The 27,684-nt window shown below is 41.0% G+C and overlaps 1 protein-coding gene across 1 annotated transcript in view; it reads left to right on the forward strand.

Moving 5' to 3' along the window:
- The window catches only part of IARS2 (isoleucyl-tRNA synthetase 2, mitochondrial), a 104,406-nt gene that overhangs the window by 18,024 nt on the left and 58,698 nt on the right, over nt 1–27,684 (forward strand). The window contains exons 6-12 of the mRNA XM_089685027.1: nt 3,257–3,366; nt 6,919–7,009; nt 9,519–9,634; nt 10,835–11,004; nt 17,123–17,213; nt 17,847–17,998; nt 20,650–20,810. Coding sequence (XP_089541153.1) covers nt 3,257–3,366; nt 6,919–7,009; nt 9,519–9,634; nt 10,835–11,004; nt 17,123–17,213; nt 17,847–17,998; nt 20,650–20,810 — 891 coding nt within the window. The remainder of the gene's footprint in view (nt 1–3,256; nt 3,367–6,918; nt 7,010–9,518; nt 9,635–10,834; nt 11,005–17,122; nt 17,214–17,846; nt 17,999–20,649; nt 20,811–27,684) is intronic.

Here is a 27,684-nt window from a genome sequence, read left to right on the forward strand (position 1 = left end):
ATTTTTTGTTTTTCAATAATTTTTATTGAACATTTTTTACAAAAAAGGATACAACAGGTATATCATTTTTCATAGGAAGAAGCAAGTGAGAGTCCACAACACAGGCTGAGTATGTTGCCTATAAATAAGTGGAAGCAGCAAAGTTAATACCTAAATGCAAGTTTACATATGTCAGAACATGAAAGAATAGCAACAGCAATGAATATAGGAGAGGGAACTGGTAAATAAATTGCAGGAACTCCAATAAGGGGGGGGCGAATCCCAAGCATAAGGTACCAAGTGCTTTCTAAGGTGCAAAAGGCATAATCAACCAAAAAGGAAAAAACTCCTGTATAGTGAATAATTGGCATCACGTAAAAAGTATGTGAGGACATCAACAGGAAGAAGGAAAACGCACACGAAAAGAAAAAAATCAGAAGAAAAATAAGAAAAATGGCCATGACTAGGGATGCACCGAAATTTAAGCCGCTGAAACATATCAGCCAAAAATAGCCCTATTGGCATTTTGCCCCTTTGTTTCTTTTAGCCCTCTGAGAATGACAGCTGCTTCTCTGAGCTATAGTAAAGGAAAAAAAAGCCGGTAATTACATTTAAAAAAATGGCATTGTTTTTAAATGCAATTGCCGGCTTTTTTCCCTTTTACTACAGCTCAGAGAATGTGCTGTCACTCTCCCTGGAGTTAAAGGAAACAAAGTTTCCTTTTAGCTTCATTCTCTGAGCTATAGTGAAGAAAAAAAAAAGCTGGCAATTGTATTTAAAAACCGGCACTGACATATAGTGACAGCCAGTGAGGGAGCCTCTCTGTATACATTGCTGCTCTCCTGCCTTCTCCTTGCACACACTGCCCCCCCCCCCCCCCCCCCCCTTCAAAGTGGACATGTCACTTATATGCTATCACATAGGGGACCAATAGTCCTCTATGTGATAGCAATAAAATCATAAGTTAATAAAACAAATAAATATATACATGAAAGTAGAAGACAATACATAAAAAAATTGGAGCCTCCCCACCATTCCCATACGCGCAGACGTTTCGGTTTTCGGCCACATTCATTCAGAATTTTTGCTATTGGTTTCGGCACCAGAATTTTCATTTCAGTGCACCACTAGCTATGACCTGTCCAGCCACCAGTCCCAGTCAGCGCCATAGGAGCCATACCTAAGGAGATTGGAGCTATTGTATCCAAGGATTCCGGAGTCTCTCGAACCTTGTAGCGGTAACCCTGGAAAATCCAAATTTTGAGGTGTCTTTGCAACAGGAATAGAGGTTCATGGTTTAAGTACCAAATGGCATTTCCCTGTCTTCATTCTTATACTGTATGTTTCTAAGTCTTCCAGTGGGGACATCTGTTTCGGTGACGGCTGTCCAAGAGGGGGTAACCCTGAATTTCCTCTTGTTTTCACAGGAGAAGAAGTTGAGGGGAATTTACTCAATGGAAAACTGTTGACAAAAATGTAAATGTAATGTAAAATCTAAATGTGACAGTATTGAACATGTCACCATTTTTCTAGGTAAATATAGTTAAGTTATGTGTAACAAACTGGAATGACACAGGGCAAAAATATTGAACACGCTAAATGAAATGTATTTAATACTTCGTACAAAATTCTTTCTTGGTAACAGCTTCAAGACGCCTCCTGTATGGAGAAATTAGTCGCACGCATTGCTCAGGTGTGATTTTTGTCCCATTCTTCTACACAGTCTTTAAATCATGAAGGTTCCGTGGGACTCTTCTATGATCTCTGATCTTTAGTTCTTTCCATAGATTTTCTGTTGGATTCAAGTGAAGTGTTTGGCTGGGCCATTCTAGCATCTAGCAGCATTTTTTTTTTCTTTGAAACCAATTGAGAGTTTCCTTGGCTTTGTGTTTGGGATAATTGTCTTGCTGAAATGTCCACCCTCATTTCATAGTCATCATCCTGGTAGATGGCAGCATATTTTTATCAAGAATGTCTTGGTACATTTTTCTATGCATCCTTCCTTCAAGGATAGTAAGTTTTCCAGTACCGTGTGCTAATAAACTACCCCACAGCATGATGTTCCACCTCCAAACTTCACTGTCGTTATGGTGTTTTTGGGGTGATGTGCAGTGCCATTTGACCTCCAAACATGGTGTGTATTATGGCATCCAAAGAGTTCAATGTTGGTCTCATCTGACCACACTATATTCTCCCAGTATTTCACAGGCTTGTCTAAATGTTGTGCAGCAAACTAAATGAGCTTCAACATGCTTTTACTGCAGCAATAGAGTTTTGCGTGGTGAGCGTGCATACAGGCCATGGCGGTTGAGTGCATTACTTATTGATTTCTTTGAAACAATTGTACCTGCTAATTCCAGGTATTTCTGAAGCTCTCCACAAGTAGTCCTTGACTCTTGGACAACTCTTCTGATAATTCTTTTCACTCCTCTGTCAGAAATCCTGCGAGAAGCACCTGGTCATGGCCGGTTTATGGTGAAATGTTTTTTCCACCTCCAAAGTATGGCCCCAATAGTGCTCACTGGAACATTCAGAAGTTTAGAAATTCTTCTGTAGCCAATGCCATTAGTATGTTTTGCAGCAATATGGCTACAAAGGTCTTAAGAGAGCTCTTTGCCTTTAACCCATCATGAGATGTTTTTGTTTGACGCCTTGGTAATGAGACACCTTTTTATAGACCATCAGTTGCGATTGAACCAGCTGATATTAATTTGCACTGACCAGGGGCAGGATTGCAGTTGGTGTCCTTCTTGGCTTTCCATGTCTTTTTCACCTTTCTTTCTTCATGTGTTCAATACTTTTCCCTGTGTCATTCCATTTTATTACACATAACTTAATTTCTGAACTTATTTGTTTTGTTAGGCATGGATTGTGTAGGTTGTTACCGACGTTGTGAAAATTTCATGTCAATAGAAATATATTTACCTAGAAAATTGGTGACGTATTCAATACTCATTTTACCCTAATCTCCAAAACTAAAAGCAAAACAGTTTTGGCCTCAGATATACTCTAAAATGAACCTTTTTTTTATTGTTCTGTGGGCAAAGAACAGGTTCACTTTATCAGTAGACTTCAAAAGTGCACAGCTATTAAATAATTGTGAATGAGGCTTTTAGTCACCCAATATACAATATAATTTGTTTCCGACCAATAGAGGTGAACTATAAGAGGACACACTGCTCCAGGCCTGTGCTGCACATTTGTATACCTGTTTTTGTGAAGTTTCCATGTGCCTTTCACTCTGGCTGTACAGTTTTACTTTTCTCTACCTTTTTAGAACAGCACTGGCTGAAGCAGAGTTGGAATATAATCAGCAACATGTCAGCCGATCCATCTATGTAAAGTTTCCTTTGCAGAAACCTCCTCCTAATTTGGCATCTATAATAGGTAAGTGTTAAAGAAGAATTTAAATACCTCTTCTACAGCTGAATATTAATCTGTTAATGAGGAATTGTCCCCTGCAATATGCTGGTAAACCAACGCCAACAGCTATGTGCTTTACAAGTGTGCTTAGCTCTCTGCTGGGTTTGGGCTCTGAAATCAGCAGAACAATATTCATATAAAAGTAAAAATAAATAAAAACAGGAGTTGAACCTGGTCACGTGTCTGGTCAGTCATTTGACACGCTCTTTTCCAAACACAGAGGTCTGCCTGGTGCTTTAAGAAATGATAACTCCATAGGACACCACAGGCTCCATTTTGCAGCCTGCATTTTATGAATGGGCCACAGAATGCAGGCCATGGTGTGGACTAACCTATTATTATCTGCTCTACATTATAATTGGAGCTCTAAATGTGATTAAGAAGGAACTTCACTTCTATTTACAAAAAAAAAAGTCAGATACAAATACTGTAGCTTCTGACTTTTTAAGAAACAAACCCTTACCAGCCCATGGAGTCCAGTGTTGTTCTTCCCACAGTTGATTTTTCACCTGGTTTGCATTCTCTGGTGCCACTATATTGGAGTTGGGAGCCAGCTATAGCATGTGGGAGGCATGGCAGCACTGTGGAATTGGCTTTGTAGTCTCCTGGGATGTGTGACACATCTTAAGAGGCCACAGGTGGGGGGGTTTAGGCATCTTTCTCGCCTAAGGAAGAATTAAGGAATTGAAGGCAAGTCAAAACCAAACTAATCTTAAATCTTCTCTCATTCTAATCCTATTGTATCTACCCTGTAAAAGGAAAGATATTTATACTTGCCTATTCTGAAGTCGCTCCCGTCTAGTCACATGATCAGTTCCCAGCGCTGGCTTCAGTGTAGAGGAAAGATTGCCGATCGAAAAAAAAAGTTTCCTTGAATTTCACATGCTGATCCAGCCAGTAAGTCTCTGTTTTTTTTTTTTTTTAACAGACCTAGCTGTCTTCTAGTGGCAGCTAGAGGATTGAGACAAACCATTTACCACTGACGGGTGCTTACAATGTTCAGATTTTATATATTTATGTTTGAGGTGATTGTAGCCGTATTAGTGCACTTGGGACAGAATCAATTTTAGTACTGTCTGATACTTTTTTTTTTTTTTTCACTAACATACAATTTTTCAGGACAAGCTTTTGGGGTATATCCCCTTCTTAAAGGACCTAGCAGTACTAACACACAAAGTTTAGCAGAATGTTAGGCCCCTTTCACACGGGCAGACTCTGCCTTTCAGATCCGCCTACTCGCAAATAACAGGTCTGTGTCCCCTCCGCTTGTGCAGAGCAGACGTGGACACAGCCCGCTGTTCTCTCTGGGTGGATGGATGTAAACAGACTGTTTGCTTCCGACTGTCATCCGATCCAACCTGCTAGAGGGATGGGGAATGGATCTTCCATCCGTCTATTTTTAGCGGATCAGATGTAGATATGTAAATGCACACATCCGTTTACATCCGCGTTCCCATAGAGAAAAAAGGGTGACCTGATCAGGTCTGCCTGAAAAATGTACAGGAGGACCCAGTCGGTCCACCCATGTGAAAGGGCTTTTAACCACTTGGCCTCCAGAGGATTTACCTCCCTTCCTGACCAGGCCATTTTTGCGATACGGCGCTGCGTTACTTTAACTGACAATTGCGCGGTCATGCAATGCTGCACCCACATTAAATTTACATCCTTTTTTTTTTCCACAAATAGAGCTTTCTTTTGGTGGTATTTGATCACCTGTGCGGTTTTTTATTTTTTGTACTATAAATAAAAAAAGACTGACAATTTTGAGAAAAAAAAACAATATTTTTAACGTCTTGCTATTAAACATTTCCAGTAAAAAAAATCCAAGTTTGTCATAAATTTAGGCCAAAATGTATTCTGCTACATCTTTGCTAAAAAAAAATCCCAATACGTGTAAATTTATTGGTTTACGTGACAGTTATTACATTTACAAATGGCGATATATGTACTGGAATTTTTTATTGATTTATTTTTAGTAATTGCGCTGATCAGTGACTTATTGGGGGTCTGCGGCGGGCATTCTGACACTGGGGGGAACTGACATGGTGTCCCTGACATTGCCAATGACCAATACAATGATCAATGCTAATAAAATGCACTGACTCTGTACTAATGGTACTGGGCAAGAAGGAGTTAACATCTGGGGCGATCAAAGGATTAACTGTGTGCTGTTTCACTATAGGGGCTGTGTGTTTGCTTCACTGTAAGCACAATGCTTTGTATGGCTCTGCTATGCAGAGCCATACAAAGCAGTGTGCAGGAGCTGACAGGGGAGAGATCTGTATTGTTTGCATACAGGTCTGTCCCCCATCAGAGATACTCGGTGATCACCGGGTGCCAGTGGATCATCACCGGCCAGGACCCGCTGATTGGCAGCCGAGGCTGCGAATGGTGGCACGGGTAGGGCATGCCCCTACCCGGAACTGCAAAATCACTTATATATACGTGATTTTGCGCACCCGTGCCACTCTGTAGCAGTATTTCTGCTATAGGGCGGTGTGGAACTGGTTAAAGTAAGACCATCTCTGAGAGGAAAAAAAAACAAACAAACGTACACCATTGCTGTGTATGTTTGTTTTGTTTGTTTAGTTTTTTTTTCCCCTTAAAGATTCTTACTTTAATATTCTGCTAAAACGTTTGTGTATTAGTACTGCTTAGGTCTTGAAGAAGAGGACCCCAGAAGCTTGTCCTGAAAAATTGTATGCAAATACAAAAAGTATCACAGACAGTACTCTATTTTATGTAAAACCTTTATCCCAAAAGGTTGTAGTTTCTTAAAAAGCATTAACTGGAGTTCAGCTTTAATTTGTTAGTCAAGCCCATCTGAATCTGCTAGTCTAAGACTACTCTTTCCCCAGATTGACATTGTTTCTGTCAAAAAGGGACTCTAGTGGTGTGGAGACACTTAAACTAACTTACTAGCTAGAACAACAGGTGAAAATAAAGGAAAAAAGCCAAAAAAAGAATACTAATGTAGCCACCATATATAACCCCTTTACACTCATCCCTGGCATCCCTTTAGTAGGGTCTGTACGTCCAGGGGGCAGGAATGATTGCCAGTTATGTGACCACAGTGTTTAGCTGTTACAGTGGTGTTACAGGAGCTGGTCCTAATGGCTAAAGATCGTTATTGGGGATCAAGAACTGTCTTTGACAGCTCTGTTTCTCTGCTGGGAGCTGGCAGTGAGCATGCTCTCAGTTTATGTGCAACGTGTGGTCATTAAACACCCCCCTTTTGCCTCTACACATACTGCATGTGTTATGCATGCAGCAACAGGATAACATATTGGCAAGCTGCAATTTATTACATTTTTGGTTTGGGGTTCACCCTGCTTAAGTAATGACAACGTTATTGTTGAATATAGCAGCCCATAGCAAAAATCTAAAAATTGCTTTGGTCCACAGGGGGTGTACAGGTGTGAGAAATGAAGTGGTTAGGAGAATGTTTGACTGAAGCAATCTGGAGAGTTTGTTCTTGCGTACAAAAACCCCACTAAATAAGTCTTTCATTTGTAGATGGCACCACGAAAGTTAGTGCTCTGATTTGGACAACACAACCATGGACCATTCCTGCTAACCGGGCTATCTGTTATATGCCAGCTTCATCGTACGTCAATATTGTTTACCTCTACTTTAACTTCTGGTTTATATAAAATTGTACTATGAGTTACATGGACAGCTTTTTTGTATTTTTTTTAGGGGGGGAAGAAGCACAGATCCGGCTTAAAAGCTATAAGTACATCATTAAAAGACATATGGGGACTGTCATACCTGCCGATAGATTTGTAAAACAATGCACATTCTCTTCTTAAAGCCTAAATCTGGTCAAATAGAAAATTATCCTTTGCATTAGGGCTGTATCCGCATTGCAAAGGTTTATAGCTTGTTTTGTCTAGGGGAGAGGAGAAACAGATTTACATACCTGATGCTCTATTTCCTTGAAAAACAGTGCTGCCCCACAATTCATCAGTGGACACCTTCAGTGTCCTCACGTCCAGTGCAGGGCTATGGATCCCCCTGGTCTTGCTGATGTCAGGACCCTAGACCAGCCTTTTTCAACCAGAGTGCCTTGAAGTTTCTTCAGGGGTGCCTTGGAAAAATGTCTAAAAATTGCCCAAAACTTGTATACAAGCCAGCAGGTGGAACAAGCCTGCCTGTTTAGTTACATAAAGCCACAGGTTTTCATTGTGCACCATTACGACCTTCTAGCTGCCGGCATGCTGACAACCAATGATATCATCAGCTGATAAGGAGGATGTCAGCTGCTTGCACAGCGTCCTAGTTTGCCCCTCTCCCGCCCCTCTCCATCAGTGTTGGGGTCACATTAGCTCAGTGATGGAGAAAAACTGAGGGAGAAGAGAAACATCAGAATACTACTCAGTACCAGTGTGCAAAAGTGTATTTGCTTTGGAAGAATAAACTACCTCTAATGTTGGGTGTCCTACATGTGTAGATGTTGCTGTGTTTATATAAAAAATATTAGAATAGTTTTTCACATTTTAGAATCTGGTGCCCTTTTAAAATTATGAACAGTCTTGAGGCACCCCATTTTAGAATGCCCTAGACCAGGGGTGTCCAAACTTTTTTCAAAGAGGGCCAGATTGGATGAAGTGAACATGGTGGAGGGCCGAACATTTTTCCAAACATTCTTTGAACCCTTACAATTAAATGCAAATAAATTATTTTATGCCAAGTTACCGTATTTTTCGCCGTATAAGACACACCTGACCATAAGACGCACCTAGGTTTTAGAGGCAGAAAACAGGAAAAAAAAAAATTCTGAACTAATGGACTGCAGACACAGTACAGGAGATGACCAGAGACTGCGGACAGCACAGGGATGACCAGAGACTGCGGACAGCACAGGGATGACCAGAGACTGCGGACAGCACAGGGATGACCAGAGACTGCGGACAGCACAGGGATGACCAGAGACTGCGGACAGCACAGGGATGACCAGAGACTGCGGACAGCACAGGGATGACCAGAGACTGCGGACAGCACAGGGATGACCAGAGACTGCGGACAGCACAGGGATGACCAGAGACTGCGGACAGCACAGGGATGACCAGAGACTGCGGACAGCACAGGGATGACCAGAGACTGCGGACAGCACAGGGATGACCAGAGACTGCGGACAGCACAGGGATGACCAGAGACTGCGGACAGCACAGGGATGACCAGAGACTGCGGACAGCACAGGGATGACCAGAGACTGCGGACAGCACAGATGACTGCTGACCTTTGGGGAGGTGGGGAGCGGGTACCTGAATTTGACAGGTACCCGCTCTTACTTCCGCAGTTGTTCTTTGATCTTAACTGTTCCTCGATTCAGCCGCGCGCTGTCTTCCCGGCTTCTGTAATGGCGCTCGGCATGACAGCCGGGTGCCCAGTGCGCATGAGCGAGAAGCACTTGCGCTTTGTGATTGGTCCGGCGGCTTCTGGGATCTGTCATGTGTCCCAGGTACCGCCTTACCATTCACAAAAAGCACCGCTTCTTGCGCATGCGCACTTGGCACCCGGCTGTCATGCCCAGCGCCCACACTACAGAAGCCGGGAAGACAGCGCGCCGCTGGATAGAGGAACAGGTAAGGTCCCGCTGCAGAGCTGAGCGGCCGGCCCGGTATTCTGACACGGCCGCGGTGGAAATACCGGACCGGCCGCTCCATATTCGCTCCATAAGACACACTAACATGGAGGGCCGTATTAAACCGACCCTCGGGCTGTAAATGGCCCGCGGGCTGGACTTTGGACATGCCTGCCCTAGACTAATGGAAGCATGGGGGTGCAGAAGCTGCGGGGAACAGGAGAGGAGGATTGGTTAAATAAACTTGTGTTTATTCTTCCCCTAGACATAAACTAGTGATTAACCCTTGCAGTGGGGCTGTGTGATAATTTTTCATTTCTCTAGAGATGGACTTTAAAAAGCAGGAAGCAACGTCTGTGTGTGTGTGTAATGAGCAAATATATGTACAAATATAATGATACATTTTTCTTTTCTTTTAATCAGTTCAAAATATTAGCATACATAAAGTTACTTATGCTATACTGATGACTTAAAAAAAAATAAGAAGTTGTGGCATGCCTTTGCAATGAATTTGCTTCTGTAATTCCAGATATTCTTTGGTGAAGTGTCTAACATCAGGAGAGCTTTATATTTTGGCTACTGAACTTGCTGATTCCACAGCACTTTCCCTGGGAACTAAGTTTGAAGTAATTTCAACATTTAAAGGTACATGTTCTTGCAGATCAGTGGTAGTTAACCTTCTTTATATAGGGGGCCTCAAGCACGGTCCCTGACATCACCAAACATAATATTCAGTGAATGTAATACTACAGAGATTGCAAACATGCAGCCGGAGAGGGTCATAGATAGCATATAATGCATCAAAACATACTGATCTCATGTAACCCTTGTTTAGGGAAGTTGTCTTCTCTAAGCAGTGACACTGCACAAATCCAAACAGAAAATCCAACACTCCAGCAATGTTCCAGAAATTTCAAGAGACTTTCTCAAGATGATTGATGGAGCCTAATGCTGCAGAGAACACTCTGTGATAGGAGGGGAGTCTGGTCACAATCTCTGACAAGTCGTGAATGGGCTCACCTTCTCTTATGGATTTTCCCTTGTTTCAGAGTATTAAAGCAAGCAAAATGAAGGTACATTTGTAAGGCCTCTTTAACACGGGCGTACTGTAGTGTACACCCATGGCAGGGCCATGTTTGCCTGTACGAGGATGCACAGGTGTTCCACACATCCCTGTGCAGCCAGTCCCATTCATTTCAGTCTCGATGCAAGCGGGTGTGTGGCCCCAAACGCAGACAGTGGTGTCAGATTTTGAGCTGTGGCTGTGTCTGTACAGTATGTGTAATAAAATGGAATGACACAAGCAAAAAGTATTGAGCACATGAAGAAGGAGAGGTGCAAAAAAGGCATGGAAAGCCAAGACACTAGCTGAAATCCATCAGTAAATAGAAAGCAATCCTGCCCTTTGTTAGTGCAAATTTAGAACTGATGGCCTATAAAAATGTGTCTCATTATCAAGGTGTCACACAAGAAACATCTCATGATGGATTAAAGCAAAGTGCTTTCTCATGATCTTCACAGCCTTATTGTTGCAGAACATACTGATGGCATTGGTTACAGAAGGATTTCTAAACGTCTGAATGTTCCAGTGAGCATTACTGGGGCCATAATCTGGAAGTGTAAAGAACATCATTTCTCCATAAACTGGCCATGACCAGGTGCACCTCACAAGTTTTTTGACAAAGGAGTGAAAAGAATTACCAGATATACATTGTGTTATTGATGGAAATTTATTCCCCGTCCCTAATGTTGATCATCATTTAGATGACACTTTTTGGGTTTTTTTATTCAATTTTGTTTTAAAGTCCTTATCAAAATGTGCTAATGCTGTTCCTCATCTTGCAGGGACGGATCTTGAAACCGGTTCATGTGATCACCCCACAATACCAGGAAGGGTCTCTCCATTTGTCCCAGCCAATCATGTCACCATGGGAAAAGGTACAGGCCTTGTGCACACTGCACCTGCCCATGGCATTGAAGACTTCAGTGTCTCTTCTCATCATAAATTATCAGTGGTAAGTTAGGGTAGTCTCATATAATCATTTTACATGATGAAGAAAGAATAACGTGATCCCTGTGTTATGATCTTGCTAAAACGAATGTATATTTATTACATCATGACCTAAAAAATAAACCATCATAACCATAATAAATCATTGTGCAATTTTTTCTTTTCCTCTGGTTGCACATTAAATATTGAGTATGAATGTTTCATATTTACCACTTTAAAGCAGCAGATGATGAACTCTAAGCTGGAGCAGCACCCCCAGCCTGTTGTGAAGTTGGTCTAACTAAAGTCAGACCGATCCATCTGATTCAGATACACACAAAGTGCTTCAACGTTTGCAAGCAGTGTTATACATTCTTAGTGAAATGTCCAGCATGCTTATTGTTGCCCCATGTAAGGAATCAAAGTGGTGGGAGAGGTGATTGCTGGCTCCTTTTTTGTCTGTTCCCCATTGACCTCCAATGTGATGTGACTATGTATCTTCCTTTCCCTAGTATGGACACAGTAAAGGTTTACTTTAAATAAGTTCACCTTTGAGAAGCATGTTACACTCATATTTAGGTTGTAAAATGCTCCTGTACACCCACCTCCCGCTGCCAGCACTCCCCACTCTGTGACAGCAGGCAGGGAAACTTCTCCCTGTACCTGCTGTTACAATTTGAAAACATTGTGATTAAGTGGGGCTATGCCAGTTTTCTGTGATTGAATGAACTACAAGTACCGTTGTTCGCCCCCCAGCAGACGGCATGTAATTCTCAACGATCTGTGAGGGCTCTGATGAGCTCTGTCGTACTTCATTCTTTCTTCCTGCAGTTCAGTAACTGCCTGTACACATGGTACGAGCAGATAGCTGACTGACAGTTTGCAGGATCTTGGCAATGGTTTACAGGCTGCAATGTAAACAAAAAAACAATGCACCTTTTTTTACCTGCAAAAAAAAAAACTGCATGTTTTGGGTTTTTTCTTTTTTTTGAAAGGTGAACAACCACTTTAACCACAAGGGGACCGCCCACAGTACATTTACTGCTGCAAATCGGCCCCTGCAGGCAGTATCACATTTATAAACATCCTGTTTACATGGTAGGGGGCGCGTGCCCGCCCTGCCGACAGCACCTATCGCGGCCGCCGGTGTCAATCACCGGGTCCCGGCTCCTGGTGATTGCCGGGAAACAATGGCATGGAGCACAGCTGCATTGTTTTCAATGCAGCTCTGCTCCCTGTCAGTTTCCAGCACTGTTCAGGAGAGCAGAGCTTAAGTTTCTGGGACAGTGTGTTCCTGTGAAGAAAACACTCTCGCCCACTAGTAAAACACTCCCCTCACACAGTTAACCCTTTGATTGCCTAAAAATGTTAACCCCTTCCTCCCCAGTGCCATTAATTTTTTTGCACTGATCACTGTATTGGTGTCACTGGGGATGTCAGTGACCCCAAGTCAGTCCCCCCCAGTGTCAGAATGTCCACTGCAGTCCCGCCATAAGTCACTGATTGCCGCCATAAGTCTCTGATCGACGCTATTATTAGTATACAGAAAAAAAAAATCCAGTATCTATACCACCATTTGTAAACGCTATAACTTTCACGTAAAGCAATTAATTTACATGTATTGGGATTTTTTTTTTTTAGCAAGACATGTTGCAGAATACATTTTGGCATAAATTTATGAGCAAATTTGATTTTTAAATTTTTTTACTGGACATGTTTTATAGCAAAAAGTCCAAAATATAGTTTTTTTTTCTCAAAATTGTCGGTTGTTTTTTTTTTATAGCGCAAAGCATAAAAACTGCACAGGTGATCAAATGCCACCGAAAACCCAATTCATGGGGAAAAAAGGATGTAAATTTCATTTTGGTGCAGCGTTGCATGACCGCGCAATTGTCAGTTAAAGTGACGCAGCGCCACAACACAAACTGCTTATGTAACTGATTCCTGACCGCGCTATAGCATAAACACTGCTACAGGACGGCACAGGTGCGCAAAATCACATATATATACGTGATTCACGCTTCTGTGGTTTTCACGCCCCTCCCAGATAGCGTCAGATTGCACGTCAGTACACCAGTCATCACATTTAACCCCTCGGTTACCAGGAAGACACTCATACACAATAAACCTCCATTGCTAGTATAGTGTCTGAACGGATCAATATTTTTGAGCAGATCAGCACTATACCAGCGTTCACATTAGTATAACGTCCCAAAAATGCAGCATTAGCGGGATCAGCCCCGGCACCTGTCAGCACCTGCGTTTATCCCCTACGCTTACCCCCCCCCCCTTCTCCTCCAGCAAGTGCAATGTCAGTAGGTCACTGTCACTTGATACATTGCACACAAAACCGCAATGTTCACAGAATCAGTCCTGATCTCTGTTAGCACCTGCTGGTAAATTTTTATGACTCTCATATGCAGCAGAGTGCCAGTACTAGTGCCGCGCTACCGTTTGGTGAACTGGCGAGTACTAGTGGCCTAGTACATCCTGGTCTTTCACATACCTCTTAGCTTGTAAGCTCCACGGAGCAGGGCCCTCCTAACCCTCTTGTATTGAACTGTATTGTTGCTGTATTGTCTCCCGTTATATTGTAAAGTGCTGAGCAAACTGTTGGCGCCATATAAATCCTGTATAATTATAATAATAATACCAGCACTGCATTATGACTTGGCGACGTGGCAAGCCCCATAAGTGCAGTACAAGCTGGTGCAGTGGCGAGCACAAGTGTTGTCCCGCAGCCACCGAGAATTCTCACACAGGCCCTTTAGAGCCCCTAGTATCCTTCTGGATGTGCTTGCAAATCCCGATTGGCAGCCCACAAATTCTGCAGCACCCGTACTTCCCCCATTTTCTGCCTAACCCGGAATTCAGGTGGAAATAGCAAATTTAACTACTCCCCTTGATTTTTTGGAGCTTTTTTTGACGGAAGATCTCTATGCAATGTGGATCAAAGCATTTTATATGCACAACAATTTATCGCCGCCAACCCAAATTTAAACCTTGCCAGACCATTCGCATGGAAACTCATTACAGTTTCCGAATTTAAATTTTTTTTGGACCTAACCCTCAACATGGGCATTACTAAAAAAAATTAATTGCGGTTGTAATGGATCCTCAGACCCGATTCATCATATGTCTGTGTTCTCTGTTGCCATGGCCAGGCATAGATATGAGAGTATAATGTGTTTTATGCATTTCAACGACAGTACACTCTGTCGTCCTTGGGATGACCCTGAATTTGACCGGCTTCACAAAATTCAGCCCCTCACAAATCACCTTAACCAAAAATTTGCAGATGTCTATACTCCCCAGCAAAAGATCTGCATTGATGAGTACCTCATTAATTTTTCTGGCTGCCTTGCATTCAAACAATTTCTCCCCTGCAAGCGTGCCAGATATGAGGTCAAGATGTATAAGACCTGTGAGAGGACAACAGGTTATACTTATAAGTTTCGGATTTATGAGGGAAAAGATAGTCACGTGGAGCCCCCCAAATGCCCAGACTATGTGGGCAGTAGTGGCAAGATAGTTTGGGACTTGGTGTCATCCTTTTTCCATATGGGGTACCACTTATACGTAGACAATTTTTATTCAAGCATGCTACTATTTAGACATTTGTACAATCTTGGAACTGGTGCATGTGGCAAAGTGTGACCTAATGTGTGCCCACCATTAGAGGTGGGTGGATGCAGGGCAGTATATTCTAATGGTGGGAATACCACACACTTTTTTCTGGCAGAGATTTCTTCTCTTTTTTTCCATTCAGTCCACAGGCTGCATAATAAAAAAAAGAACATAGCATATACAGTAATTCCTCGGTTTACGAATGCCTCTGTTAACATAATTTTCGGTTTACAAATGAAAATCCATTGCAAATAATGCCTCGGTTTACACATTTTTTTACTAATTTTTTTCACAATATGAAGTGTCACTGCTGATTTTTAAATGCAATTGCCGTCTTTGTTTTTTCTTCACTATAGCTCACAACATTAGCTGTCAGTTTCCCCTGGAGCTAAAGGATACTTTTGTATCTTTTAAGAAACTGAAAGGAAACATTGTTTTTTAACTTGTGGAAATAAACTAAAAGAAACTTTTTCTCTCTTTTAGCTGGAGGGGAAAAGTGACTGCTGAATTTCAGAATTTTCTTTATTTCCTCATTACACTTCCTGACTATACCTATCACCATTTCGGAGGCCCTGATAGCACCAAACCCCCCCAAATGAACACTTTTTGGAAAGTAAACACCCCAAGGAATTTGATCAGAAGCATGGTGAGTATTTTGCAGATCTCGTTTGTTGCCACAAGTTTTTGAAAATTGAAGAGATACATTTTTTCTTTTTTTTATATTTCAAAACCTTGTGAGAAAAAAACGACATCTGAAAAATACTCATAATGCCTCTTTTTAAATTCCTTGGGGTGTTTACTTTCCAAAAAGGGGTGATTTAGGGGGGTTTGGTACTATCCTGGTATTTCAGGGCCTTCGAAACTGTGATAGGTAGTGAGGAAGTGAAATGAGGAAGGTACGCACCTTCAGGCTTTCAAAGTGGTCATTGGATTTCGGGCTCCTGTATGTGGCTAGGCTTCCAAAAAGTCTCACACGTGGTACCCCCATACTATGTAGAAGTAGCAGAATGTATTTTGGGGTGTAATTCCACATATACCCTCGGCTTGTGTGAGAAATATATCATTTAAATGACAACTTTGTGTGAAAAAAAAAAAAAAAGTTTGTCAATTTCCAGAAACTTGTGGAAAAAAATTAATCTTCCATGGACTCAATATGCCTCTCAGCAGATAGCTTAGGGTGTCTACTTTCCGAAAACGGGTAATTTGGGGGTGTTTGTACTATCCTGGTGTTTGGGTAGTCAGAAAGTAAAAGCTGTGTAAATTCCATTATTTATACCATAGCTTGTAAATGCTATAACTTTCACACAAAGCAATAAATATACACTTATTGGGATTTTTTTTTTAACCAAAAACCTATAGCAGAATACATTTTGGCCTAAGTTTGATGAAAGTTTAGTTTTTTTGGATATTTTTTATGACAGAAATGAGAAAATATCGTTTTTTAAAACAAAAAAGTTTTTTTCTCAAAACTTTTTTTGTTTATAGCGCCAAAAATAAAAAGTGCACAGGTGATAAAATACCACTAAAGGAAAGCTCTATTTGTGTGAAGAAAAGGACATAAATTTCATTTATGTACTGTATTGCATGACCGTGCAATTGTCCGTTAAACTAGTGCAGTGCTGTATAGCAAAAAAATAGCGTATCTATACCATAGTTTGTAGACGCTATAACTTTCACACCGGTGATCAAATACCACCAAAAGAAATTCCTATTTGTGTGAAATTGCATTCAACTAATTGCATTGCATGACTGCGCAATTAGTTGAATTAGTGCAGCGCCGAGTAGCAAAAAGAGGACTGGTCATTAAGGGGGGTAAATCCTCTAGAGTGCAAGTGGTAAATAGAACCTGTCACATGCATTATGTTACCGCATAGTAGGCTTTTTGCGCTCTTGTGATGGCAAAAAGAAAAGTAAAAAGTTTTAAATGTATTGTTTTACTGTTCACTGGTGTAAGGAGCCCTTCTCCTGTTGACCACCAGTGAGTGTGGGTCACTCACTGGTGGTTTGAGAGTTATTTTTTTTTTTCAGGGGTTCCCAGAGACCCTAAAATTATTTTACCTTTTTTCTCCATGGTAAAATGCTGAAGAGAGATTGATCAATGTTACACTGTTAAGCTAGCCTTATGATGTTTTTTTTTTTTTTTAATTAGGCTAAATGGCAAAAAAAAAAATCTAATAGATTCCTTCATCCATACTAAACACAGATGAATGAATGTCCCACTGTGGCTATTTTATTCTGAAATCCAGAACAGTGCTTGCATCTGATTGGATGACAACTTTCTGCCAAGCTATTTTGATTTTTCAGTCAAAGGATGTTGGATGGAATGGTGTTGACAGGGTCACCATGGAGCAAATTTAGGCCTGTTCATCAAGAATATTTGCTCTGTATATGGCCAGCTTAAGACCTTGGTTTGTGCATGATTCACTAAACGGGTCTAGTTTTCAGTTAAGTAGTTGGCTAATTTTTGATAAAGTTGAAAAACACTTTACTTACATGATTTGTTTATCTTTTTAAAGGACTGCCTGGTGGATGAAGCTGGTTGCTACACTTCTGGAGCAGGGGCTGACTTAGAAAACAAAGCTGTACTTGAAGATGGCAATGAAGCTGGTATGTTCTGCTATTTTTTAAAATACTCAAGGACCTCCAGAACTCAATACAGTGTTTGGGACAGCTATCTAGAGAGACAAGTTCAGATATGATTTGATGATTTATTTATTTATCACAGGTGTTTATATATTCTGTCAATTTACATACTGTATGGTCACATCAGAAACTTACAATCTAAGGCTTTTGCCACTAGATGGGAGAGCAGCACAGCCATGGGTGCACTTCTTCAGATTGTGGCATGGCTAGTTTTCACTGGAATACATGCCCAATGCTCCCTTGCTGTCAGTGGGCGGTCCTGAGGCTTGTCCTGGAGTGAAGGGCGAGCTGTATGTGCTGGTGCTCTGTGGGTTGCCATATACACTTGTAACCAGTGGGAGCACCCATCCTAAGTTGGCAAAACTGCTTTTGCATAAACTCATACTAAATGAATATTGTCATCCTAGGACAGAAGCAGCTCATACTGTTAGGATGAACTGAAAGAAAGGAAGCTTGTGTTTAAAAAGTGAATATCTTTACAAAAGTAAAGTTGTGATAAATAGTTTAGTTTAGATAAATTTTAAGGCTTCATGATTTCTTTGTTAGACAGAGACAGTTATTTTCTGCAGTTCTTTATAATGTGTTCTTTATTTCCAGTCATAAAGATGTTACTAGGTTCCAAGAACTTACTAAAGGAGGAGAGTTTTGTCCATAGCTACCCATATGACTGGAGGACCAAGAAGCCTGTTATTTTTCGTGCCAGCAAACAGTGGTTTGTCAGCACCACCAACATTAAAGACAAAGCTCAGGTAACAGAGCAGCCTTTTAAAAGGCATCTAAATAAGCTATTAGGTCTCTTGCACACGGGAGTAAAAAATGCTGAGATTTTTACTGATCTGAGATGAGATGAACGGTTGTCTATGGGACAATGCACAGCTGAGTAAAGATCAGTTATACAGTGATGAGTACAGAGCTGTAAAACAAAAACAGAAAATGTTATATTTGAGTGCAGTAATTTACTTGCATATGTGTGTTTACTCCTCTATAAGCATGTTTAAACGAGTATAAATGAGTATAGTACAACACTAACAATGAAGAAATATTTTACTTGTCTATATGCTTAAGCACAATTACTCAACATTGCTCAGGTCTTTACACACAATTTTTTTACTCAATAGGTTCCTGAGTAAACATCAGTACATTTTGAAGCCCGTGTGCAAGGGGCCTTAATGTTTAAATTAGTTTGTAATATTTTCATTGTATGTAAGTTATCGCCCCAAAATGAATACTTGTGTAGCTTACTCCACAGGGGTAATTTATTCCATCTGTTAAGCAATCACTTGCTGCTTCTAGTGATTTCCATTGTAATGGCCTATTTATATTCCTCACCCCCAGGTTAAATTTGCCATAGTGATCACTTGCTCCTCGTTACCTGAGCTGTCGTATCATGTAGGAATTGCTTTCTGCACAAGCTGGAATCAGAGCTCCCCTGTCTCAGTAAAGCTCACCGCACATTACAATTTCTTTCTCTGCAGTTTCCTTTAGCTTTACCAACAACTGTGTTGTACAAGGGCCTACCTGATAGGATACACATTGGATTTTTTTGGTAAATCTAAAGCTGATTATACAAAGGTTGTATAGCCAGACTGGCCAGGAACATTTTAGCTTTATGTGACCTGCCCTGGCTTCATACTTGTCTTGTATACTCAACTGCAAGGGTTTCCTGCCATAGATCCCGGCCTTTGTTTACTTTGGAGTTTTAGGTGTTCTTGCCCATTTTTGTGTTTTTTTTTTTTTTTTTTTTTTTTTTTTTTTTACCTCCCGTTACATTCTCCAAAGTTAGGGAAAAAAAATCCAACATGACATGTGAGATCCCCCTCATAACTGGTACAGCAGATGTACAGACTCCGGAACTCACCCCGTCATCCAACTGGTAAAGTTTTGGTTGTAACGACTTACCTAACAGGTCATTCTTCTGACATTTACAGCGGAGACATGCATTGCATGACAAGCATAATCTACACCATTGATGTATTATCCCTTTCTGATCTTCGCAATGGTAGCTCCTCCGCCTTCTACTAAACAGAGGTTGATAGGAGATGTGTCCTCTGCTTTTAATAGTAGCCACCAGTTTCAGGCTTCAGCTGAACTGTGGTCAGAAATGGAGACAGACAATATTATGATCTATGGACTCAAGCATTGGGGACGATCCCAAAAATTGACCCAGTTGTTTATCATACATAAAGTACATTACACTCCACAAATACTCCATTTCATGGGGTAAAGTTACAGTGCCTTATTTTCTTAGACCTGTAAGATATGCAGGCACTCCACTTCATATGCTATGGAGGTGCCCTGTATTGTTCAGGTAGTGGACATCCATTTTTCAAACAAAAAACTTCTCTTTTACTCAAATACCTTTAGCCTGTAAAGTGTCTATTCTGGACATTATCCTGAAATATCTGATATCCCCTATACATAGACTATTATGGATTTGTACTCTATTCCTTTGCCCAAAACTAATATTAAACTAAACTTTACTACAGCGTCGTAATGGTTAGCCCACACCACAAAAACGCACTCCGTTCCAGTGCAGTTTTGATGCAGTTTGCTATGTTCCAGTACAGTTCTGTGCAGAAAAAATGCTGCATGTTCTACTTTTTTTTTCTGCACCGGAAACTGACTGCACTGGTGTGAACAAGGGCCATTGGAATACATGGAAAACACAGTGCATGCATTTTTGATGCAAAAAAAAAAACGCACTGGACTGCATCTAATGTGAAGCCCCGGTGCCATAAATACTATCCTAGATAGGGAAAAAGCTAACCTATCAACATAGAGGCTGCCCAAAACAGTTCTAGAAAACTTGGTTTCCATGGCTATCCTCTACAGAACTTGTGCCTGCTATTTAGTTTCCACTTGACCCCATGGATTGTGTTATTACTCTGTGATGCTTATTGTTGATGTTCTTCTGCAATCTAAGCTTTTAAGACATTTAGATCATACACTATGAAAACAAATTTTATTTAATTTCTTCATTTTCCCAAAAAATTCTGACCCAAAAAAAACCTTCAAAATAATTGCCGTGCTTCTTAAAATACCTTGGACTGCCTACTTTTCAAAAAGGGGTCATTTGGATGATATTTGTACTGTCCTGGCATTTTAGCTCCTAAAGAAATTAGGAGCTAAAATCAGGACATGATCAATATCAGGACATGATCAATTTTCAAATATATACCCTAGTTTGTAGTCTCTATAACTTTCACACAGACTAATAATATACACTGGTTTGGGTTATTTTTACCATAGAAATGTAGCAGACTTCCTTTTGGCCTAAATGTATAAGGAAAGATTGTTTGTAAAATGGGGAGCACAAGATGTATATTGTATATGGGTAACTGATGGATGTCACTGCTTTAAATTATGTGTGTAAGAATGACTTTTATTTTTTTTGTCACAGGAAGCTTTAAAGAAAGTGAAGTTTGTTCCGGCCTCAGCCACCAACCGCATGTTGAAAATGCTTGAAGAACGAACATACTGGTGTATATCGAGACAGCGTAGTTGGGGAGTTCCGATCCCAGTATTCTATCACAAGGAGACGCGAGAGCCATTGATGAACAAGTAGGTGGAAGTTTTCTGTTTAAAGCCATGTTGCCCATTGGGGCATACAGATAGTCACTGGGTGGCGTATTTGAAGTATTTATGAAAATGGGGTTTATCGAGCAAAAAAGAACAATTTTTTTGTACAGTAGTCTGTGCGCTTCTCTATTGTCCATTGAGGGACGATATTGCTTATGAATGTTTCGCCATTACAATTTTCAGCCAGCAGGTGAAGCTCTAGGCTTCTTTTTACATGTTTACTACAATAAGCATGTAACTAGGTGTCCTTTAGCTGTCACCAACATAAAGCATCTGGTGTAACAGAATCACTTCCAGTTTGCCAGGTCAGTATGCCTTACATCAACGTCCCCTTTCTGCCAAGCATAGCAAACTTTGCTTACTATATCTTCAATTTGTGACTGAACATGAAGCCTCTGTACAGAGGAGAGGAGAATGAGTACTTGTGTATTCAATATTTTTATTTTTCTCATTCTCTATGTCAGAGTCAGAAGTGAAACATCAGGGTTCTGTTTAGACCCCTGATATTTCACCAAAGACCCCTCAACCCCCCACCCCAACATGGCTGTAAAAAAACATAAAAAGTATAAAATAAACAACAAAAGATAAAACAGAAAAGGGTTTCATGTACACAGAGAGCATATTTTTGCACTTAGGAATCACTAGTGTTTCCTACAGCCCCGGATGTCAGCCTGTACAAATCAGTGGCCAGCTGACAGACGCCATGGCTGTACACATGTAACCACACATTCTGGACACAAACTGGGACACTCGTACATTCCTTTATGCATATAACCAGTTGGATGTGCTGTTAAATTAGTACAACTACAGCTTCTGTTGGCCTGTCATTCATTTGGACAGAAATACATTTGTTCTTGATGCTGTACTGCCCTTTGAGGGTGTGAATGAGGCTTAAAATACCCCCACTTATACACAAATTATACACACACTATACACATGTGCACTATAAAACATAGCAGTAAAGAATGTTGTGTGTTCACATCAATGGGAACGCATAACCCAAGTGCTGCAGTGCATTGATACAATGCATTGCAGTGCTTTTTTTTTTTTTTTTTTCTTAAAATTACTTTTATGCAACTCTATGTATGGCAGCATATTTTGACACTTTGGAGCACAGTGTAATGCACTACGTACCATAAAGTGTGTGCCTGCATCATTTTAGTGCAATGTACATCAATGCAGCACACACATGGCACTGCGGATCAGGCATTACCACAACACATGTGAAGCCAACCTCTTCTTTTTTTTTTTTTTTTTTTTTTTTTTATCTTAAGTTACTTATGTACAGTTTTTTATACCTTTTGCGTTTCACTATTTCACAGAAAGAAAGGCATTTACAGATTATTATTATAATTAATTTCTATAACTATCATGGGACAAAATAAGCAGCACCATCTTTTTTTATTCTACTGGCCCTGTACTTTAAGAAAATGTATGAGTAGGGTCTTTTACAAAAGCTGCAAGTGAAGAATGAAGAACAAAACTGAAAAATTGCAAAAGTAATCTGACCACCTGAAGTTTAAGTGACGCCCAAGGCCTGGCAGTAAAAAGGGTTAAATTATATTTGAACTCAGTTGCAGCTGACCTGTTTTTTGATGTTCTGGTCGCATTACTTTTAATTTTTCTACTTATTCAACAGTCATAAAATGTGTTCAGTGGTATATTTACCTGACCAAAGAAAGCAAATAGGATGATTTAATTGTAAGGGTTTACACACACTTTAAGAGCCAGTTCATACCAGTGCATTGATGTGCATTTTAGCTCAGCTGTAGAACATAGATCAATGGAAGGACATCTAAAAAAACAATAATTTCTAATGTGTCCCATTCACACCACAATGCTACGCATGCATGTCAACAGATGTCAAAATGTATGTCAACAGACGTCAGCACGTGATAAAACGTCTAAAATGGATGGGAATGTACACGCATTTTCCATACATCATAGCTTAAGATCGTGTGAATTGGTCATAAGGAAACCGGTTTTGAGTGTAATATATTGGCTGCCATCACTAACCTCCTTCTGAAAATGCTTGGCTGTCTTTGGTTTCTTTGCTTTCTGTTGATCTGCATATTTATTCCAGGCCAACAACGTGGTACCTGTAATCAAAAGATCAGCCTAAGAGCCAAGCACCTAGCATTTTCTGAATGAAAGATTAGCCATGGCTGCCCCCTGTTTCTCCTCGGCACAGCTTTCTGTTAACTGTTTTCTAATATAAAAGCCTTCTTTTCAGAGTTTATTTGCCCAGGCTCCAACTACACATTCAGCTGAGTGAGTCATATGGGTAACACTGGCCATAGATGATCATTTTTTTTTCATTCAGCCTGCAGGGCTCAGTGCAGTCGGAATACACTGATCAGCAGCTGCAGCTAATGATCACCAAAGGTTTTCTAACCTGTTCATTCAGAAGAAGTCGCTCTAATGGTCGACATTTGTCAAACTGGGAAGGCCACACACTGATCATATTTTGAACCATCTATGGCTGCCTTAACTTATCTTACGTCTCCCCTCCTCGCTCTTAGGCTCTGTATAGAGTTTCAGTTAGTGGGAGAATGCTTAAAAAAAGAACGTTTCTGCCATGCCCACTTTTTATACAATCTATAATTCCTCTATTGTCATGGGTGCACTGTGTTTTAAGTGATTGTAAACCCTTACATATACCCAATGAAGTGACTGGCCTCAGGTGATAAACAAGTCCTCCTACCTAAGTTGTATCTGTTTATCTGCAGTCTTCTATTTACAGCTGTTCATAGTGCAGAATCAATACAGCTTGTCTGAGCTGTCAGAAAAAGGGAGTGGATAGCTCAAATAACTCCCTGCAGAGCTCAGTGAGGAGAGCTGATTGGAGGGAAGGGACACCCCCCCCCCCCTTCACACAGATCACAGCAACGTGTATTTATACCCACTCAGATGTTAGTGGTGCGGGATCCCAGTGCTATGGTCACATTTCCGACCCTCCAGGCCATTTTGCAAAATATATGACCCCAGACTGTTTTGTGAATGACTTGGAGGAGATGGGTAGAGATGCACGCATAATGCTGGAGATTGAGGCCTGCAGCATTTACATCTGTGAGGCAATGGAAATTTTAATCCCTAATCCCAGCATGTAAACAAACAGATTTGACAGCTCTAGAGTAGAGTCAGCATGACAGGAGGTTTGTTTTCTGCCAGTGCAATGTACTGTATACAGTAACTGCTGTCATACTTCTGAGTTTTTTTTTTGCCTGGAGTTGTAATTTAAGTGTAATTTGCATCGCTCCATCGCACTGCCTGGAGCTCGGATTTCCCTGGTTATGTTTTTACTTGCAAATTGATTTCAGATCAAGTCTAGTGACATTAGATCTGCATTTCTAGAGATGTTTGTGTGGCTTCGCCATCTCCGGCAGAGTTTGGTTTGGGTGGAAGGTGTAAAATAAACAAGTTTTGTAAGGGGTGAAGGTTGAATTTGCTCTTTTCACTCCTATCATGTGCTGAGGAAGCGATAGTGTTTAAATTGTACCTGGCTGGACTAGAGAGGTTTATTGTCTGTCACATGAGTGGATTTTATGGAAATGTGCGTGACAATCTGTCATCTAAAACAGTCAGCTAAAAGGTCAGCGCTTATTAAAAGTAATGTGGGGTTTTTTTTTTGGCATGCTGAATTTCTTTTATGTTTGTAGTATTACTTTGATGGTTGTTTTGCATTTTATATGAATTATGTTATTTATAGTTTGGATAGTCTGACTCATTCAGTATGTTTGTGCAAAGAGCAGTATCCCAAGGCAAGTCCACTCTTACCCGAAGGAACCAGAGTGAACTAAAATATAGATGTTGTTTGTTTTGTGGGCATCATCAGTGTTTTGTTTTTGTTTGTTTTTTTAAACTAGGCCTGTGTATTTGGCTAAATTTAAAGGTACATTTTTGATCGAAGGGAAAAAAAAAACCTTTGTATATTTTTTGCAGATTAATGCCTGCTTCTCTTCTGTAGATACTAATATAGCCTGTTCCAATGTAGTTATTGTTTGAGAATTAGTTTATAAGTGCTTACTTTGGTTTTGCTTGCTGCAGCAAGTCTATAGAGCCCACCTCATTTCCTGGTTGAAGAACATCCATCTAGCTCTTTCCTTCCCAGCCTGACTGTCCATGGCTCGCTCCTTTCATTAATTGGATTTTAGTTCCTTTAATCCTGGAGGGTTAGCATCACTTGTGGGTGTTACTTAGGGTGGTCTGCATGCCAATACAACCTACCTGCAAACGCCCACTGCTCCAGACTGACATCTACCCATAAAGGCATTTTGCTGTTTGCATTTATTCTCCTAAGAGCCAGCCCATTGCTTGTATCAGGGCTGAGGGCTCTTGAAATTAGTACTAAGCCACCAACTGTGATCTTCCAGCACTGCATAGAAAAGCACAGAGGCTCAGTAATGATGCCACTGATGCAATGTCCTAGATTATAAGCTCCAAGGATCAGGCCCTCCTTTCCCTCTTGTATTGAACTGTATTGTTGCTGTATTGTCTCCCGTTATATTGTAAAGCGCTGAGCAAACTGTTGGCACGATATAAATCCTGTATAATAATAATAAAATAAGGTATGTAATGAAAAAGGTTTTATTTAAAATTTCATTAGCATTTTGAAAAGGGGGAAGGAGGAACCAAGGAAGGCAAAATCTAAGCAGATTACGTTTTAGATTTAATTAAAAAAAAAAAAAAAAGAAAGAAAAAAAGATTTCTATCAATGTCTGTAGGAACTTTCCTCCCCACTTTACCAAAAGATGGCCCAAACAATCTAGAGATAAAGAGACAATTCTTGAAGACCGCAATCCTTTTTTTTTCTTTTTTTTTTATATGGATATTGGAGAAAAAAATAACCTCACATGTTTGCTTACACACTGTTTTTCCATCTGCTCCACTGTGGACTGACCGCACAGTACATGCAGGAGCAGAGCTGGTGAAGCTGCTGTTGCTTTAAGGGAGTTAAATGTCTTAATTGATTCGTTTAAAGCATTTCAATTCACTGTCTGTGCTGTTGCATATTTTTTTTCATTTGTTTATTTAAAGTAGGTAATTTCTAGCTACAGTGATAAACATGAAGGCTAGGTTCAATATATGTGCGGGTGGTGCCGCTGCGGATCCGCAAAAAAATATGTGCAGCCGCACCACCCATACAAATGAATGCAAACCCGCGGGTGGGTGCCATTAATTCTAATGGCATGCCGCCCGCACTGGAAATCGCAAGCGTACTGGGAACTGAGGTTCCCGTGTGGGCTGCGTTTTCAGAAGAAGTGCAGGGACTTCATCCCTGCATGTCCCAGGGCACGGGAGCCCTTTCAAATTAATGGGCTCTCATGCCCGCGCAAAACACGGACCGCAGGAGCGTGGATATGTGAACCAGGGGGAACTAACCCTCTTTCATTCATTTTTAGGTCTGATCGGCATTACATTATTGTCTTTTTACTATACAGCATGACTTACACTTTTTGTAATGCCGGTGAGAAAACTCTTAGAAAGTGCTCTTTTCTTTCTGCACAATATAGGATCTGTTTCCTTTCAGCAGCACTGGTGGCTTCTTGCTCTTTATTATTATTATTATTATTATTATACAGTATTTATAAAGCGCCGATAGTTCGCTCAGCGCTGTACATTACAAAGGGGGACAGAACATGTGACAGAACAATAACAATACAATGCAAAACATGAGGGGATTGAGGGCCCTGCTCTTTCGAGCTTACAATCTAGGAGGGAGGGGATGGTGGCACAGGAGGAGATAGCTGTGGGGGATGGAGTGGTAGGAAGAGTGGAGGAGGTCGGCAAGTTCGCAGGGGGTGGGGTAGGCTTCCCTGAAGAGATGGGTTTTCAGGGTGCGCCTAAAGGAGAGGAGAGTAGGTGATAATCTGATGGGTTGGGACAGTGAGTTCCAGAGGATGGGTGACACCCTGGAGAAGTCCTGGAGGCGGGCATGGGAGGAGGAGACCAGGGAACTAGAGAGAAGGAGGTCTTGTGAGGAGCGGAGTGTGCGTGTTGGGCGGTACTTGGATATTAGGTCAGTGATGTAGTTTGGGGCAGTATGGTGGACAGCTTTGTACGTCAGTGTTAGGATTTTGAATTTGATCCGTTGCGCAAAATCAGCTTTAGACCCTCACTGAGCATGCTCCAGCTCCCTGTCTGCTCTTCTTCCTAGTGATGAACTTTGCCTCCCAACTTTCCTTTACAAACAAGATCCTTCTATGTCCTGCCAGCAGGATGATTCCTGCTCACAATCCGCTTTAGATCCCTTTCACACGGATGTCCTTCGTTGCATTTCAGCAGGGAATTCTTGACTGACCCTGCTGAGTCAGTTTGGAATGGAAACTGATGTCACATATGTTACATCTGTGTTCTTTCCAATATGTCCTCCATCTTTTGATGGCGGTAAAAGCAGACCCATGTAATCCATAGAGTGGCTCAGTTTAAGTGGTCGTTCCTCCACCTGCCCACGCAGTCAGATCAGTAAAAGTAGATTTTGGCACAAACATACCGTATTTTCCGGCGTATAAGACGACTGGGCGTATAAGACGACCCCCTACTTTTCCTGCTAAAATATAGGGTTTGAGCTATACTCGCCGTATAAGACTACCCCTCTTCCAACGCACACCAAATAAAAATGAAAAAACATCAGATTTGATTTTAATATGGTATGCTATTTCAGTATGGTATTCCAATGATGGGGTGCTATTCCTCCCACTGACACCAATGATGAGGCACTACTCCTCCCACTGACACCAATGATGGGGCACTATTTCATCCACTGACACCAATGATGGTGCCCCATCATTAGTGTCAGTGTGTGAGGAATAGTGCCCCATCATTAGTCCGTGGGAGGAATAGTGCCCCATCATTG

The sequence above is a fragment of the Staurois parvus genome, unplaced genomic scaffold (assembly GCF_062004578.1).
Source record: "Staurois parvus isolate SC_StPar_1 unplaced genomic scaffold, SC_StPar_1.0 ptg000362l, whole genome shotgun sequence".
NCBI classification, from domain to species: domain Eukaryota; kingdom Metazoa; phylum Chordata; class Amphibia; order Anura; family Ranidae; genus Staurois; species Staurois parvus.